The 16,294-nt window shown below is 40.0% G+C and overlaps 1 protein-coding gene across 1 annotated transcript; it reads left to right on the top strand.

Annotated features, from left to right (window-relative positions):
- Positions 1 to 1,226: 1,226 nt before the first annotated feature.
- naalad2 (N-acetylated alpha-linked acidic dipeptidase 2) lies at positions 1,227 to 16,045 on the top strand. Its single transcript, XM_051958323.1, has 20 exons — positions 1,227 to 1,428; positions 1,995 to 2,106; positions 3,112 to 3,298; positions 7,717 to 7,818; positions 7,955 to 8,080; positions 8,273 to 8,353; positions 8,536 to 8,641; positions 8,719 to 8,812; positions 8,934 to 9,029; positions 10,971 to 11,056; positions 11,277 to 11,396; positions 11,472 to 11,554; positions 12,039 to 12,102; positions 12,209 to 12,276; positions 12,399 to 12,490; positions 13,307 to 13,397; positions 13,768 to 14,032; positions 14,125 to 14,206; positions 14,378 to 14,470; positions 15,287 to 16,045. The coding sequence occupies exons 1-20, from the start codon at positions 1,347 to 1,349 to the stop codon at positions 15,474 to 15,476; spliced, it is 2,220 nt and encodes a 739-aa protein (XP_051814283.1). The 5' UTR covers positions 1,227 to 1,346; the 3' UTR covers positions 15,477 to 16,045.
- The last annotated feature ends 249 nt before the right edge of the window (positions 16,046 to 16,294 follow it).

Genomic DNA, 16,294 nt, shown 5'->3' with positions numbered 1-16,294 from the left:
TAAAATGAAATGAAAGTGTTTTTTGTGTGTGTATGTTTGTCAATAAAAGACCTGCATTTCTCTTGTAGTTAGTGCCTCTATCGTGTTCTTTTCTTTTTCCTCCTCTTAGATGGATGAGTCATGAACAAAGATTTTATTACAAGAGACCAAATATGATTTAATCACAAATTCAACTGCAAAAAGCCAAAGGTGATCATGGAATATATATTATATTTTATAAATATTAAAGCTAAGATGTGATCGCTAAAGAAGGGTATAACATCTGTGTTCCCCCATCACAATAGGAACCATTAGAGAAAACACCCTGTAGTGACCACTAGACCATTGTATAGTGACCATTAGACTGGTATAAAAACACCTGTAAGAACCATTAAGACTTCTGTGGGAAACATTAGATTCCTGTAGAAACCATTAGACTCCTGTAGGAACCATTGGACTTTTGTAGGAACTATTAGTAAAAGTCCTGTAGATTTGTGTAGGACAAAATATAATCCCATTAGAAAAACAAACTAACCATTAGGAAAGCATAACTACCCATTAGAAACCATTACAAACCATCAGGAATCATTAGAAACCAATAGAATATGCCTAATGGTTTCTCTGAATTTTTTCAGCAGGGTTATGCCTGATCGTTTTTTGGAAATAAATAAATAAATGTTGGCAGGTGGGGGGTGCTTGACCTGCAATGCTTAAGTGGGTGGTACATGTCAAACATCCACATGAATGCCAGGACTCAAGGTTTCCCATCAGAACATTGCATTGTGATAAGATGATCGATGTTATTCACCTGTCAGTGGTCATAATGTTGTGGTTGATCGGTGTATTTTACTGTATTTTGTAGCTGTAAACTTCACATGATCTTCTAAAATTTACAGCTTGTTAATCTTTTTGTCATTCTAAAACCTAAACACACCTTCTGCACACGAGCTTAAGAGTTTAGAGTTTCTGCTGATCCAGTTCCACTCTGCAGGAACTCCCTCCCAACTCTTGGATCGTCTCTCAGCTCGTGCGTGCTTTGGAGAAAACTGCCTTCAGGGTGACCGTCCAGTCTCACGTTGAGTAATGCTGCGTCAGCACTGGAACGGCCAAGGTGCACAAGACAGCAGTCAGTCCAGTGACAGAGCAGAGCACTATTAACTGGCTCCCTCTTTGTGCTGCTCTCCAACTTTCCATTCTGACCAAAACAGGCTCAGCCACCCCCCCCCCCCCCCCCTCTCTGTCTCACTCCATCTCACTCTGCCATTCCCCTCACTGTGCTCTACTTAAACAAATGATTCTCTTTATCTCTGCAAGTGTGCCCTGCAGAGTCCGTCGTGTTGCTGAGTGGGAGTCCATACAGCTTTAAAATGAGGAAGGAGAGCAGGCTGGTCCGCTGGATCTGGTGGGTTGTGGTGGTGACAGCTTTGTTTTTCCTGGGCTTCGTCATAGGTAAGGAACACAACAGGAACTGAAAGTGAGCACAAAGTGATACAGACTGTGTGCTCTGCTGTTTGTTTTAATGGCAAGTCACCTACTGACAAAGGTATTCATGAAACTGAATGCAGTGACTGAGATGGCATAAGTAAATGCAAACTACAAGAAGATAAAAACATTGCTTAGTTAGTTGATTTCTTTAAAAGGAGTCTGTTACAGCGACTGAACCACAGATCTACATAATGCCGTTCTTGAAGGTGTGTGTGAGCTGTAGTTTGTCACCACTTTGACACATTTCACAGCTTCGTGCTCACAGCAGGTCCACACTTGCTGCCTGTAACCACAACCTTTAAAATATTATATTGACAAGCTTCTGTTAAGTGACCAAAATAACTGGACAGTGAGTTTCTGGTAGATTGAAGTCCGCCACTTTGTGTTTCTATCTACTGTATCTGCTTTGCATGATTTGTGCATGTATGTGCATGCATGTGTGTGTGTGTGTGTGTGTGTGTGTGTGTGTGTGTGTGTGTGCGTGCGTGCGTGCGTGCGTGCGTGCGTGCGTGCGTGTGTGTGTATTGTAGGCTGGTTTTCAAGGCCCACCCATCCAAACACTGAAAACCACAAACCTTCCAGCAAGTATCTGAAGGAGTTTCTGGATGAAATGCAGACAGAAAAAATCAGGGAGCATCTAAGGTAAAAACAAAAAACAAGCACACGGGGGGGGGGGAAACTACACTGTAAAATAAAATAAAATAAAATAAAATGGATTATTTCCTTTTAATTCAACAGCTTTTCTCTCCATATATTTAATCTACAAAAAAGACAATAAAATTGCAAAATCAGTGTATAAATATGTATGTCTGATGTGTACTAACATGAAAATCTTGCATTAACAGAAAATTAATAATGATGATATTATTGTGATTCATAATAAAAATTATTATTATTTTAAGATGTTTCCCTCAAAAATGATTATTTTACAAAATATTACTGTATTCCATTGTATTCTTTGGTGTCCTAGTTACTATAAAATTGCAGGGTTTTTTTTAAGAGTTTGTACTTTTTGACAGTGTACCCATATATGAAGCCTTCCTTTGCAGTAGTGCATGTAATCTAAAGCAAATTACGTTACTGGGTGGATTTTACAAGGGAAGAAAACTGATTCTCCTTCCTTCTGTCCACATAAAGGAGACAGTTATCCTATCGTGCACCATTTTTTGCGTTAGACCAATGTCTGGATAAGAGTCATGGTTTCATAAGAATAGATTCAACAACTGTGGCAATGCTCGTATTTTTCATGCACCATAAACAGGCCAGTGTTTCCACTTTCATAGCAATTCCTAACGTAATGCTGAAACACCAACCACCATCAGCCTCAACTGCTCAAATCCCACTCACAAACCATGCTGGTAGTCCAAAATTGTTCACGATCTTGTTTTCAAGTCTCGAATCCCAAAGTTTCCAAACATGCCAAATATGTCAGACTGAATTGGAGCCACGAACATTGACACACAGCAAAAACTGAGAGACAAGACATATGAATAAAGGTGTGTTTAGTTGAAGTAACATTTACAGAAAACAACTTTGCTTGCATTATGTTCCTCATATGTTAAACTCAGCTGTTCTTGGCATCCAAACAGAGTAACATTAATATTCTCCTGCATCCATCACTGCTCTAACTGTTCACAACCCCCGCAGGAAGTTCACTCGCCTCCCCCACCTGGCTGGTACAGAACAAAACTTGAAATACGCCGAGCAGATCAAGAACGAGTGGCAGGAGTTTGGATTAGACTCAGTGGAGATGGTGCCCTATGACGTCCTGTTGTCCTATCCCAACAAATCACAACCAAATTACATCTCGATAGTTGATCATCTTGGCAATGAGGTACAGTATACATCTATACATATGTACAGTGAAATGCACAGGATTGGTAAATTACATTTTGCCCACATGTAAGTTTACGTACATACATGTCTTGGAAAAACCTGTACTTGTCTCTGGTGCAGTATTGTCACTATTGTCTGCACCCATCTATTATAGTATTAGGATGTTAGTCTCACCCTGAGGTGATCTGGATTATGACACAGCTGCCAAAGTGTTTCAAATAACTGTTTGGACGTGTTGTTTTCACGTTGAGAAACAAATTAGGAAGTATTTTCAGTGCACCAATTTTCCCACATTTTGTGACACTTACATAATTTACCACTTCAAATGCTCTGATGCAACACTCCATTCTTCACACCTACCCCCATGTCACCAAGATCTTAAAGGATGGTGATTTTCTCACACACTGGAACAATAGCATTGATTCAGTCTGAACCCCTGACTACTTCTCAGTGTGTCTGGGGAGATAAAAGTTGCAGCGTGCATGCAGATATCACTCACGGTCACATTCCTCTCTCGGCCTCCTCGTCACCCTTCGACTCTTCTGCACCACAAAAAGTCCAAGGTTCTTTTATGGCCTTGTTTTGCGATATACCACTGCATGCGTCTCATGCCTGCAGATAATGGCACAGTGACCAGGTGTTAGTGCACAGTCATCTTTCACTGAATGACTACTTAGCTACTTGTGAAAATATTGAGAGTAGTCCATCGCCTTCACAGCATTTGATCTACCCAGCTATTGACAATAATTACAATGAACTGAGAAAAAACACAAGAGATGGGAACAAATTTCACATTTGACAAGCAGGAACTTTGAAATGTTTGACAGTTTGGCATGAAAGAGGACTGCTAATGAAAATAGTTTCCTCAAAACATTTTTTTTTTGTATTACGTTTTCTTTTAGTGTATTATGTACATAAAATCTAAATCTGTAAGTTGTCAGATAAATTTAGCGGAGTAAAATCTACAACATTCCCCTGTATGTACACACGTGGACAAAATTGTTGGTACTCCTCAGTTAAAGAAGGAAAAACCCACAATTCTCACTGAAATCACTTGAAATTCACAAAAGTAACAATAAATAAAAATTTATTGAAAATTAAATAATCAAAAACAGCCATTACTTTTGAATTGTTGATTAACATAATTATTTAAAAAAAACAAACTAATGAAACAGGCCTGGACAAAAATGATGGTACCTCTATAAAAGATTGAAAACTATTTGACCAGAGTGACATGATTAACTCAGGTGTGTCATTTAATTGACATCACAGGTGTTTCCAAACTCATAATCAGTCAGTCTGCCTATTTAAAGGGAGACAAGTAGTCACCCTGCTGTTTGGTGAAAAGGTGTGTACCACACTGAACATGGACAACAGAAAGCGAAGGAGAGAATTGTCCCAGGACATCCGAAAAAAAATTATAGACAAACATCTTAAAGGTAAAGGCTATAAGACCATCTCTAAACAGCTTGAAGTTCCTGTGACAACAGTGGCTCATATTATTCAGAAGTTCAAGACCCACGGGACAGTAGCCAACCTCCCTGGACGTGGCCGCAAGAGGAAAATTGATGACAAATTGAAGACGGATCGTTGGAATTGTATCCAAAGAGCCCAGAGCAACCTCCAAAGAAATTAAAGGTGAACTCCAAGGCCAAGGTACATCAGTGTCAGATGGCACCATTCGTCGTTGTTTGAGCCAAAGTGGACTTCATGGGAGACGACCAAGGAGGACACCACTGCTGAAAAAAACTCATAAAAAAGCGAGACTGGAATTTGCAAAAATGCATGTTGACAAGCCACAAAGCTTCTGGGAGAATGTCCTTTGGACAGATGAGACCAAACTGGAGCTTTTTGGTAAGGCACATCAACTCTATGTTCATAGACTCAAAGACCAAGCATACGACGAAAAGAACACTGTCCCTACGGTGAAACATGGAGGAGGCTCAGTAATGTTTTGGGGCTGCTTTGCTGCATCTGGCACAGGGTGTCTTGAAAGTGTGCAAGGTATGATGAAATCTGAAGACTATCAAGGCATTCTGGAGAGAAATGTGCTGCCTACTGTCAGAAAGCTTTGTCTCAGTCGCAGGTCATGGGTTTTCCAACAGGACAACGATCCAAAACACACAGCCAAAAACACCCAAGAATGGCTGAGAGAAAAGCGTTGGACTATTCTAAAGTGGCCTTCTATGAGCCCAGATCTGAATCCCATTGAACATATGTGGAAGGAGCTGAAACATGCCATTTGGAGAAGACACCCATCAAACCTGAGACAACTGGAGCTGTTTGCTCATGAGGAGTGGGCCAAAATACCTGTTGACAGCTGCAGAACGCTCATTGACAAATACAGAAATCGTTTAATTGCAGTGATTGCCTCAAAAGGTTGTGCAACAAAATATTAAGTTATGGGTACCATCATTTTTGTCCAGCCCTATTTCATTAGTTTTTTTTTTTTAATAATTATGTTAATCAACAGTTCAAAAGTGATGGCTGATTTTGATTATTTAATTTTCAATAAATTTTTATTTATTGTTACTTTTGTGAGTTTCAAGTGATTTCAGTGAGAATTGTGGGGTTTTCCTTCTTTAACTGAGGAGTACCAACAATTTTGTCCACGTGTGTATATACTATGCATCTCAACATATAAAATCCTTGAGTAAATGTGTTTATTTTCCCCTTTTGCTCATCTACACACGTGGACAAAATTGTTGGTACCCCTCAGTTAAAGAAGGAAAAACCCACAATTCTCACTGAAATCACTTGAAACTCACAAAAGTAACAATAAATAATTTATTGAAAATTAAATAATCAAAATCAGCCATCACTTTTGAATTGTTGATTAACATAATTATTTAAAAAAACAAACTAATGAAATAGGGCTGGACAAAAATGATGGTACCCATAACTTAATATTTTGTTGCACAACCTTTTGAGGCAATCACTGCAATTAAACGATTTCTGTATTTGTCAATGAGCGTTCTGCAGCTGTCAACAGGTATTTTGGCCCACTCCTCATGAGCAAACAGCTCCAGTTGTCTCAGGTTTGATGGGTGTCTTCTCCAAATGGCATGTTTCAGCTCCTTCCACATATGTTCAATGGGATTCAGATCTGGGCTCATAGAAGGCCACTTTAGAATAGTCCAACGCTTTTCTCTCAGCCATTCTTGGGTGTTTTTGGCTGTGTGTTTTGGATCGTTGTCCTGTTGGAAGACCCATGACCTGCGACTGAGACCAAGCTTTCTGACACTAGGCAGCACATTTCTCTCCAGAATGCCTTGATAGTCTTCAGATTTCATCGTACCTTGCACACTTTCAAGACACCCTGTGCCAGATGCAGCAAAGCAGCCCCAAAACATTACTGAGCCTCCTCCATGTTTCACCGTAGGGACAGTGTTCTTTTCTTCGTATGCTTGGTTTTTGAGTCTACGAACATAGAGTTGATGTGCCTTACCAAAAAGCTCCAGTTTGGTCTCATCTGTCCAAAGGACATTCTCCCAGAAGCTTTGTGGCTTGCCAACATGCATTTTTGCAAATTCCAGTCTGGCTTTTTTATGAGTTTTTTTCAGCAGTGGTGTCCTCCTTGGTCGTCTCCCATGAAGTCCACTTTGGCTCAAACAACGACGAATGGTGCCATCTGACACTGATGTACCTTGGCCTTGGAGTTCACCTTTAATTTCTTTGGAGGTTGCTCTGGGCTCTTTGGATACAATTCCAACGATCCGTCTCTTCAATTTGTCATCAATTTTCCTCTTGCGGCCACGTCCAGGGAGGTTGGCTACTGTCCTGTGGGTCTTGAACTTCTGAATAATATGAGCCACTGTTGTCACAGGAACTTCAAGCTGTTTAGAGATGGTCTTATAGCCTTTACCTTTGAGATGTTTGTCTATAATTTTTTTTCGGATGTCCTGGGACAATTCTCTCCTTCGCTTTCTGTTGTCCATGTTCAGTGTGGTACACACCTTTTCACCAAACAGCAGGGTGACTACTTGTCTCCCTTTAAATAGGCAGACTGACTGATTATGAGTTTGGAAACACCTGTGATGTCAATTAAATGACACACCTGAGTTAATCATGTCACTCTGGTCAAATAGTTTTCAAGCTTTTATAGAGGTACCATCATTTTTGTCCAGGCCTGTTTCATTAGTTTTTTTTTAAATAATTATGTTAATCAACAATTCAAAAGTAATGGCTGTTTTTGATTATTTAATTTTCAATAAATTTTTATTTATTGTTACCTTTGTGAGTTTCAAGTGATTTCAGTGAGAATTGTGGGTTTTTCCTTCTTTAACTGAGGGGTACCAACAATTTTGTCCACGTGTGTACTAGAGAGATTTGCAGCATTTACTATAGATAAAGAACTGATATCTCATTAAATTCAGGCTAACTTAGTTTGGCATCATCTCGTTTTTGCTTTCTCAGGTTTTTAAGTCTTCCTTGGCTGAGCCGGTTCCGCAGGGTTATGAGGACATTCCCAACATCGTGCCTCCGTACAGCGCTTATGCTGCCAAAGGACAACCAGAGGTACAAATATGCACATAAACAAAGAATCGAAAAGCTAAAACAATTCAATTCAATTCAGGTCAAATTGTCTCATAACGCTTTACAGAACCCATATTTCGGAACCCAAGATCACTCCTCTTTACACCTTTGTCTCCAGGGGGATCTGGTGTACGTGAATTATGGCCGCACAGAGGACTTTTTCCAGTTAGAGAGGCAGATGGGCATCAATGTTACTGGGAAGATTGTCATTGTCCGATATGGGAAAATTTTCAGAGGCAATAAGGTGGGAAGAATCTGAACTTCTAGCATATTCGGTCATTGCACTTTGCTTTTTTTCTGCTTTTATCTTCATACTTCTTTCTATCTATAGCGTCAAGTCAGTCATTAGTGCTCTGGGAGTATTTATCACAACACCATAATGTCCACACAGACAGAAAATACGTCATCAAAATCTCACATTCTGTTTGTCTGCCAGGTGAAGAACGCCATATTAGCAGGAGCGAAGGGGATCATTATGTTCTCAGACCCTGCAGATTACTGGGCTGCTGGAGTCCAGGTACAGTTCAAACAAGCTGTAATGCAACGACACATCTACAAACAATTCATTCTGTGACCACTGCAACGTCATGATTGGAGAAAATAAAACATTTGAGAATCTCTACAGCCTCTGTAGCTAATTTAATCCTGTGTTCTAATGCAGTTGGTGGATTTGGCCTTTTAAAATGTGTTTGTGTGCAGCCCTACCCTGATGGCTGGAACCTGCCAGGTGGAGGAGCTCAGAGAGGAAATGTTCTGAATCTGAACGGAGCAGGAGACCCTCTGACACCAGGGTATCCCGCTAAAGGTGTGCATGCCCGTTTGCTAGAGTCTGTATGAGTGTGTTTAAAAAGAATCTGAGACTTTATGGCTCCTCTCTTACAGAATACACCCACAGATTCAGCCTGGAGGATGGAGTGGGACTCCCCAAGATCCCCGTGCATCCAATTGGCTTCCATGATGCAATCCATCTGCTGAAGTACTTTTCTTTCAAAACTCTTGATGCCGTTTAGCTCCAGTCAGAGCATTGCTATTTTAAAAACTTCAATTTTTAAATCAGGACATAAAACTACAATTTTTTTATATTCACCATTCAACAGGAACATGGGAGGAGAGATTCCACCCAATAACTGGAAAGGGGCTCTGAATGTCTCCTACATGATTGGTCCGGGCTTTATGGATGACTTCAAGAGCCAGTAAGTGCTTTGCTAAAGCCTTCATCCCATCAAAGTGTCCACTTGTGTCCACTTCACCCAGTGATGAAGTGATTTCCTCATCCTTCATCTATCTTCTAAACAAACCTCGCTCCTCTTCACTCCTCTCTTCACTCTCTGTTGTAGTGTTTAAATTATCTCCCTCCTTTTGTTGCCCTTGTTCAGATTGCGTGACCCACTGGAAAGTAGCCAAGTGAGGCACAATGGAGGCCCTTGTGTCTCCTGTGTGTGTGCAGATATACATGCACATTCTCATATGACGCTGCACAAATCGAGCACCCATATGCAACATCAATAACGTCACTCTTTGGTGCTTTTAAATAGTTGCAACTGTTTTGGTATTTTCAGGAGCAAGTACCCCCAAACGAGAAATAGAATCAACTGTGGGTTATTTACTCAGTAGAGCTGAATTTAGAGGTGAAAATATTTAATAAAAGAACTTCCCAGAGGAAGAGAAAGTTCAAAAAGAGATCTCAAAAATGTTTCATTTACTTCTCCTAGACAACTTTGAGATCTGTGTGACACCAAACTGAGGCTAAGGTTTATTTCTCCTGTGTCTCATTTTTTTCTCCAGAGCAATAAGATGCACTAAATCTCAGTTTAGTCTCCTTTAAAGTTTCAGAAGAGATCCCAACAAGCTCTAATATAATTCTCAGAGTTTCTCAACTTTTGTGTCTCTCTGTGATCTCAGGCAAAGAAATCAGAGAGCTCTCTCTAAGAACTCCATCTATTCTCATCCCAGCTTCAGTTCATGCATCTCATACTAAGCTCAGAGAGAACAAATGAAGAGATCTCCACAAGTGCTCATTGAATTCTCAGACTCAGATCAACGTTTTGGTTGTTTTTAATCATCTATCATGTTGACTTTATTGTAATCCACATGATATTTTTTTAATGAATTAATAAAGATTCAGATTACTTTATTCATCCCAAAATGGAAATTCATTTGTCTGTCAGCTCATCTACTATTTGCTATAGAATTATAAAGCCTGATCACTGTGGTTACAAAGATCTTCTATATCTTTCCATCCTGCAGTCAAGAGAGAGGTCCATCACGATATTATGAGTGGATGATCCGTGTTGTTTAGAATGATAAATCCAGTCAAGTGGGAGGAGAGGGTGACATGATTGAAGTCACCATATATTATTATAAGTGCCTCAAGATGTTTAGGCTGTATCCTGGCAACTTCTTATTTGTTGCAGCTTTTGTAAGGTGTGTGTGTGCATGATGGTCTATACATAGGGTGGTGTAGCTCAGTGGGTAGAGTGGCCATCTTGCACCGAGAAGGTTGGGGTTCGATCCCAGGTCTGTCATGCTCATGTTGAGGTGTGAATGAGTGAGTCTCACGTAGGAGCTCCAGCATTGCAATGCTCCATGGTAGCTATCATTGAGACATAAAACTGATTCTCAAATAGGTCTCACAGTCTGGTTTCATCTTGTTGCTCCTAAAGCATTTTAGGAGCAACAAGGGGAGACATAGGAACTATTTCTCATTCATGTCTCAACTGTAGTCTCACTCAGGTCTCAAGTATGTCTCAAACTGATCTCACCTTGTTGCTCCTAAAATGCTTTAGGAGCAACAAGGTGAGAATCACATTGTTGTCTCTTTAAGACATGATTGAGCAGTAAAAATTTCCTCTGGGTTGTATGCAGCAGTGTGAGAGCGATGCATGTCTTGTCCCTGCACTCCCTCTCTGCCACTGCATGAAATAAAAACAAGATTTGTTTTTCAGCTGCTGTGAATCGTAAAGCAAACTTCAAGTCTTTCAGGAATATTATAACTTTTTGTGCAGTTTCTATCCCCAAAGTCTGCTTCTCTTGTGCTAAATAGTATTCTACTCATCTGTTTATCTCTTTCTATGTCTTTATATCTCTGTTTTTCTGGACTGTGTGTCTCTAAATTCTCAATCTGTCTGTCTCAGGAAGGTGCGTATGAACATCTACACAAACAACCAGGTAACCAGGATCTATAATGTGATTGGAAGGATTAGAGGAGCTCTGGAGCCAGGTACAAGAAAGAAATTCAACCTTTCATTCTGCTACATTTTACACACAATCAAAACAAGCAACATCGATTATGTGTAGATTTTAGTGTTGAAATAGCAGAATAAAACCGAGTCCTGCATGCATGTTTTGTTTATGTCAATCTGGAGAAACTGTCTGAAATTAGGAAGTATACAATAAAGTAGTTCCTCTTTTAATGTGTGTTGTTTGGTGGGTTTGTGTAGACAGATATGTGATCCTGGGAGGGCACCGCGATGCCTGGGTGTTTGGAGGAATTGATCCCATGTCTGGAGCTGCGGTTGTGCACGAAACTGTCAGGAGTGCAGGCAGGCTGCTCAGTAAAGGTGAGATTTTGGACATAAGTGAATGAATAATTCAATAATGGTGTCAGTACTCAGTGTGTGCATGTGTGTGTTTAGGCTGGAGGCCGAGGAGGACTATAATATTTGCCAGCTGGGATGCAGAGGAGTTTGGACTGCTGGGTTCTACAGAATGGGCCGAGGTACCACATACGCACTAACTGTCCAGTCCCTCACGAAGCCATCTTCTGCAGCTTCGTGATCCCCCTCTGGAAGGACTTCAAGACTAGTATGGCGGTTTCAACTCAAAACGTCTTTATTGAGGCTCACGCAGTAAAACATACAGTGCCTGTTATTCCGGTTATTGCCGTCATCCCGACGCGAACCTTTTTCCACCACGTTTTAACAGACAGATCATTAGGTTGTTAAACTGACAAACATACCAGTCCTGATAAAATTTTTTCCACCGTAAGCATCCCACTTTACGCCATTCTCTCTCATGTGTTACGCCCACTGGCCGTATAACCCACAGCGTTAGTAACGTAACTCGCGTAGATAAGACTATTGTGAAAAATAAAAAATAAAAAATGCTACGCCCTTCAGGCTCTTTCTAAAGGAAAGTTATACACTAACACACCCACACATGTAAGCACTGACACACTGACAACGCTTCATTTTTGTCAACAGGATAATGCCAAACTGCTGCAGGAGAGAGCAGTGACCTACATCAATGCAGACTCTGCTATAGAGGGTAAGTGTGTATATGTGTGTGCAGCTTGATATCCTGAATAAATTAGCAACAGCAAACTATTTAAGTCTTTATTTGCTTTTATTTGGCACGTTTCTTTAAATTCCAGGCATGTACACACTGAGGGTCGACTGCACTCCATCTCTGCACACTTTGGTGTACGACCTCACCAAGCAGGTGAGCAGATTCAAACACACAGCTGAAACTGAAACAAGCAAATACTACTTTATGAATTCTCTTATCCTGAATTACTTCTCTCCACCTCGTCCCCACGTCTTTCTTCCTGTGTTTTTGTGTAGATAGCCAGTCCAGAAGAAGGAGAGGATGGAATGTCTCTGTATGACAGCTGGCATAAGAGGGACAACTGGACAAACGATCGTGATGCACCCAGGTGCAAAGCTTTACTAGCATTAACTTAAAAAAAAAAAAAAAAGTACAATAATCAGGAATAAAACCAACAAGTTTAAAAGCATTATAAAGTTTCAGCATCTATGAGAGCAATGCTGCAAAAAAAGTAAGTAGGAGACAAAACAGCACAGATTTGAAATGAGAGAAAGGACATGAAACCAAGAATTATGTTGTCTTTCTGAGACACGATGTAAAAACCCTCCTCCATCTTGTCTTTCTGTTTTGTTATAAACTAAATTTGTATTGTGTTTAAGATTGCATGGTGTTAAAAATAGAGTAGGCAGTATTTGTAGCCATCATCAGCCACAGCTCCCATACTCTGACCTTTAACCTTTGACCTCTCCAACTACTTCTGTTTGAAGTAGTCTGAAAGGACACTAGACTTCTGCACCTCCTCTTTATAGGTAGAAAAACCTAGGCCATGACGGGAAATCTGGACCAGTCACAAGGCTTTTTACCCATCAGATGAGAAACTACAAATGGAAAAAAATCCATGGCGAGAGTTAGATGTGATGACTTTTCCAGAATGCACATTTATATTTATTTTTCAATTAGTCACAAATTTGGAACAATAATATTACTTTTCTCTGTGTAGTTCACTTTGGGTCAATGTCTGTCGTTTTAAATGTTCTGTATAGGTAACAGTGATCTGACCTGACATGTTTCAGTTTTAATACTAAACGTACGAAAAGTTTTCATCATAAAGCATTTTGGTCATTTTCAGCTAATCAATGAAACAATCAAGAAATAATCAAACGAATCACTGAATCTGTGTGTCCTCCTCTCTTTTGCTCTGTAGGATCAGTAAACTCGGGTCAGGCAGCGATTTTGAGGCCTATTTTATCCGTTTGGGAATCGCGGCAGGCAGAGCCAGATACACGAAGAACAAGGTGAGACAAGCTTTCAGGTTTTATCTACATAAACATTACTCTGTTCCTCTTTAATGTAGGTTTTGTCATGTGTTTATAGCTTCTGTGTGCCACTGAGACAGCTTTGCTTCTATCTGTGCATACTCATAAATCATTCTATTTATTTGTGCAGTGCCTCAGTTTGGTTCAGGCTTTGGATTCAAACATGTTGACTAAGGATGACCAAAGCTGCTGTTTTCTAATTGAATTCATTGCTGTCACACTGTGACTTCTGTCTGAACCTAAAGATTTAAAAATGAAGATTTAGATTTAGAGAGAAAGACGAGGCTGTTTATGGTTAATACAGCTGTGAGCATCCACAGACTCAGTGAAATGCTGTGTGTCCACTCAGAAAACAGAGCGATACAGCAGCTATCCAGTCTATCACAGCGTGTACGAAACCTTCGAGATCGTGGAGAAGTTCTACGACCCTTCCTTCAGGAGGCTTCGAGCGGTGGCCCAGGTGAGAGGTGGACTCATCTTCCTGTTGGCTGACTCCCAGCTGCTGCCTCTGGATGTGAACCAGTATGCAGACTCACTGAGGAAGTACGCTCAGAGCATCGCACAGCTGGCACAGAAGAACCCGGAGGAGATGGAGATGTACGGCGTTTCGTTTGGTGAGTTGATTATGACCCATTAGAATCAGAAATGAGATCATACGAGTCCACTTGGTGCCCGATACTGATGTATTTCTGTCCATTTTCCCTAGATTCCCTGTTTTCTGCAGTGGAGAACTTCACAGCTGCAGCCACAGGTTTCCATGAGCGCCTTGAGACTCTCAACACAGCAGAGTAAGAGTGTGTTTAACATTTCACACATTTCACGTGTCTAAACAAATGCTGAAATATGCTGATCTACATTCTGTAGTTTATATATTCATCAAAATGTGTGTTCAGTTGGGACATGAGTGTGAAAGGCAGCTGAAAGTGTAATAGTATTTAATGTGTGTGTTTGTGCATCAGTCCTTTGCAGGTTCGCATCATGAACGATCAACTCATGTACTTGGAGAGAGCCTTCATAGACCCTCTGGGCTTACCTGGAAGACCCTTCTACAGGTTAGTTTGGGTCGTGTTTGACTTGTTATAGTCAGTAAAATATAACTCAGCATCCCTGGATTCACTCTTAATTTGTACAAATCTCATTCTAGCATTTATTATACCTGCATCTGTAACTTTGCAATATTATCACAACTAAATTTAATACACAAATATGTATTTAATCCCTGGAATCACTGATTCATGCAGCAGCTGACAACCTTTTTGACTTGTAGTTTTCTATAAAACTAAGCAGTCTGGTTTTGACTCCTTTACCCAAAGTGATTCTTTTGTTTTACCTAAAAGGCCAGAAGAGGTCAGATTACCCTGAAAAGATGTGTCTGAAAAATAACCACAATTTTCAATAGCAGAAATTTGTTTCTGATTTCTCTTGGGGTTTTTTGTACTTTTTTAAGGCCTCCCAGAAGCACATTTTTTTTTACAGTGTATTCCTTAGAGTTGAATTTGGTGTTTGCACAGATGTTTTCACTCTTCCTTCTAACAGAATGAAATACTGGAAGTTTGACCACATTCCTTTGACTCTAAAACAGACAGCAGATACACAACAAAGCTTCTAAAGATTTGTTACTAATTTTATCCTTTTGATTACCTGCATAATTGCATAATCAGTATACATGACTGTTTCTCAGTTTAATGAATAAAAAAAGTTTTAAAAAAATTCTATGACTGAAGAGCTTCTGGAAAACATTTTTCCTGTTCTTTACTTTTATCCCTTGTGAATTTGTTTTTAAAATACCACACAAATGTTTCATCTGGAGCACCTCCAGTGCATTTCTGAATGTAACAGCCCCCCTCTCCTCATCTCTCCTGTTTCAGGCATGTGATTTTTGCTCCCAGCAGCCATAATAAATATGCAGGGGAGTCTTTCCCTGGGATCTACGATGCATTGTTTGACATTGAGAACTCAGCTGACCCAGAGAAGGCCTGGGAAGAAGTGAAGCGTCAAATCAGCATAGCAGCGTTCACGGTCAACGCTGCAGCCACAACACTGACACCACCTGCATGAAGAGCAGCTGAAGAAATGTGATCTGACTAAAGCGTCAACATGTGATGAAAGGATGTCTGCTCCCTTCAACAAACACATCAGGGAATCCTTGTTTCTTATCTGGTCGCTGCTCCAGAACATGCAGACCTCAGCAACACTGTGAAAGCCTGATTCACATCCCCTGAAGTTTAAAAAATGTATTTTTGATCTTTTGTGTTTCATGTTTGTGTTTTGTTATGTGGCTGCAGTGAAGAAATAAGTTATGTTTTTAATGTCTTCTTGTTGAATTTTTGTAATATTAGTCAGTGGCTACAAGACACTCAAATAAATCAGTCAATCCTTTATGTTAAAATAATTCATATTGTATGCAGTGGCCAGAAGAAAAAAACAAAATATGAGAGACATAGCACTGAGTTTATTTAGACAGGGAGATATTTTTGATAAATCCTTTTGTTGTGTGCTTTGTAAAATGATGTTTTCTTATGGAAATGCAGATGGTAAATTTAGTCTATACAATGTTTTGGTGAGTTTTTAAAGTCATGACACAAACATGTCATTAAGAGGCAATAAAACAATTTGACCAACAGTCACCAACTGTTTTATCATCCATCATTTAATTAACTATTATCTGTGTGTAACAATGGAGGCAAGTCCGCTGTGGCATCTCACAGAATGAAAATGTAAAATATGATATCCATCATCTGTTATCTATGCATCCCTTATTCCTCATTAGGGTTGCAGGGGGCTGGAGTCTATCCCAGGGCTACACATAGAGACAAACAAACTCACTCACATTCACTCATATGGACAATTTAGAATCACCAGTTAACCTCAGCATG

This window comes from Acanthochromis polyacanthus, chromosome 13 (assembly GCF_021347895.1).
Source record: "Acanthochromis polyacanthus isolate Apoly-LR-REF ecotype Palm Island chromosome 13, KAUST_Apoly_ChrSc, whole genome shotgun sequence".
Classification (NCBI taxonomy): domain Eukaryota; kingdom Metazoa; phylum Chordata; class Actinopteri; family Pomacentridae; genus Acanthochromis; species Acanthochromis polyacanthus.
The sequence above is the reverse complement of the archived record's forward strand: the minus strand, read 5'-3'. Positions and strand labels throughout refer to the sequence as shown.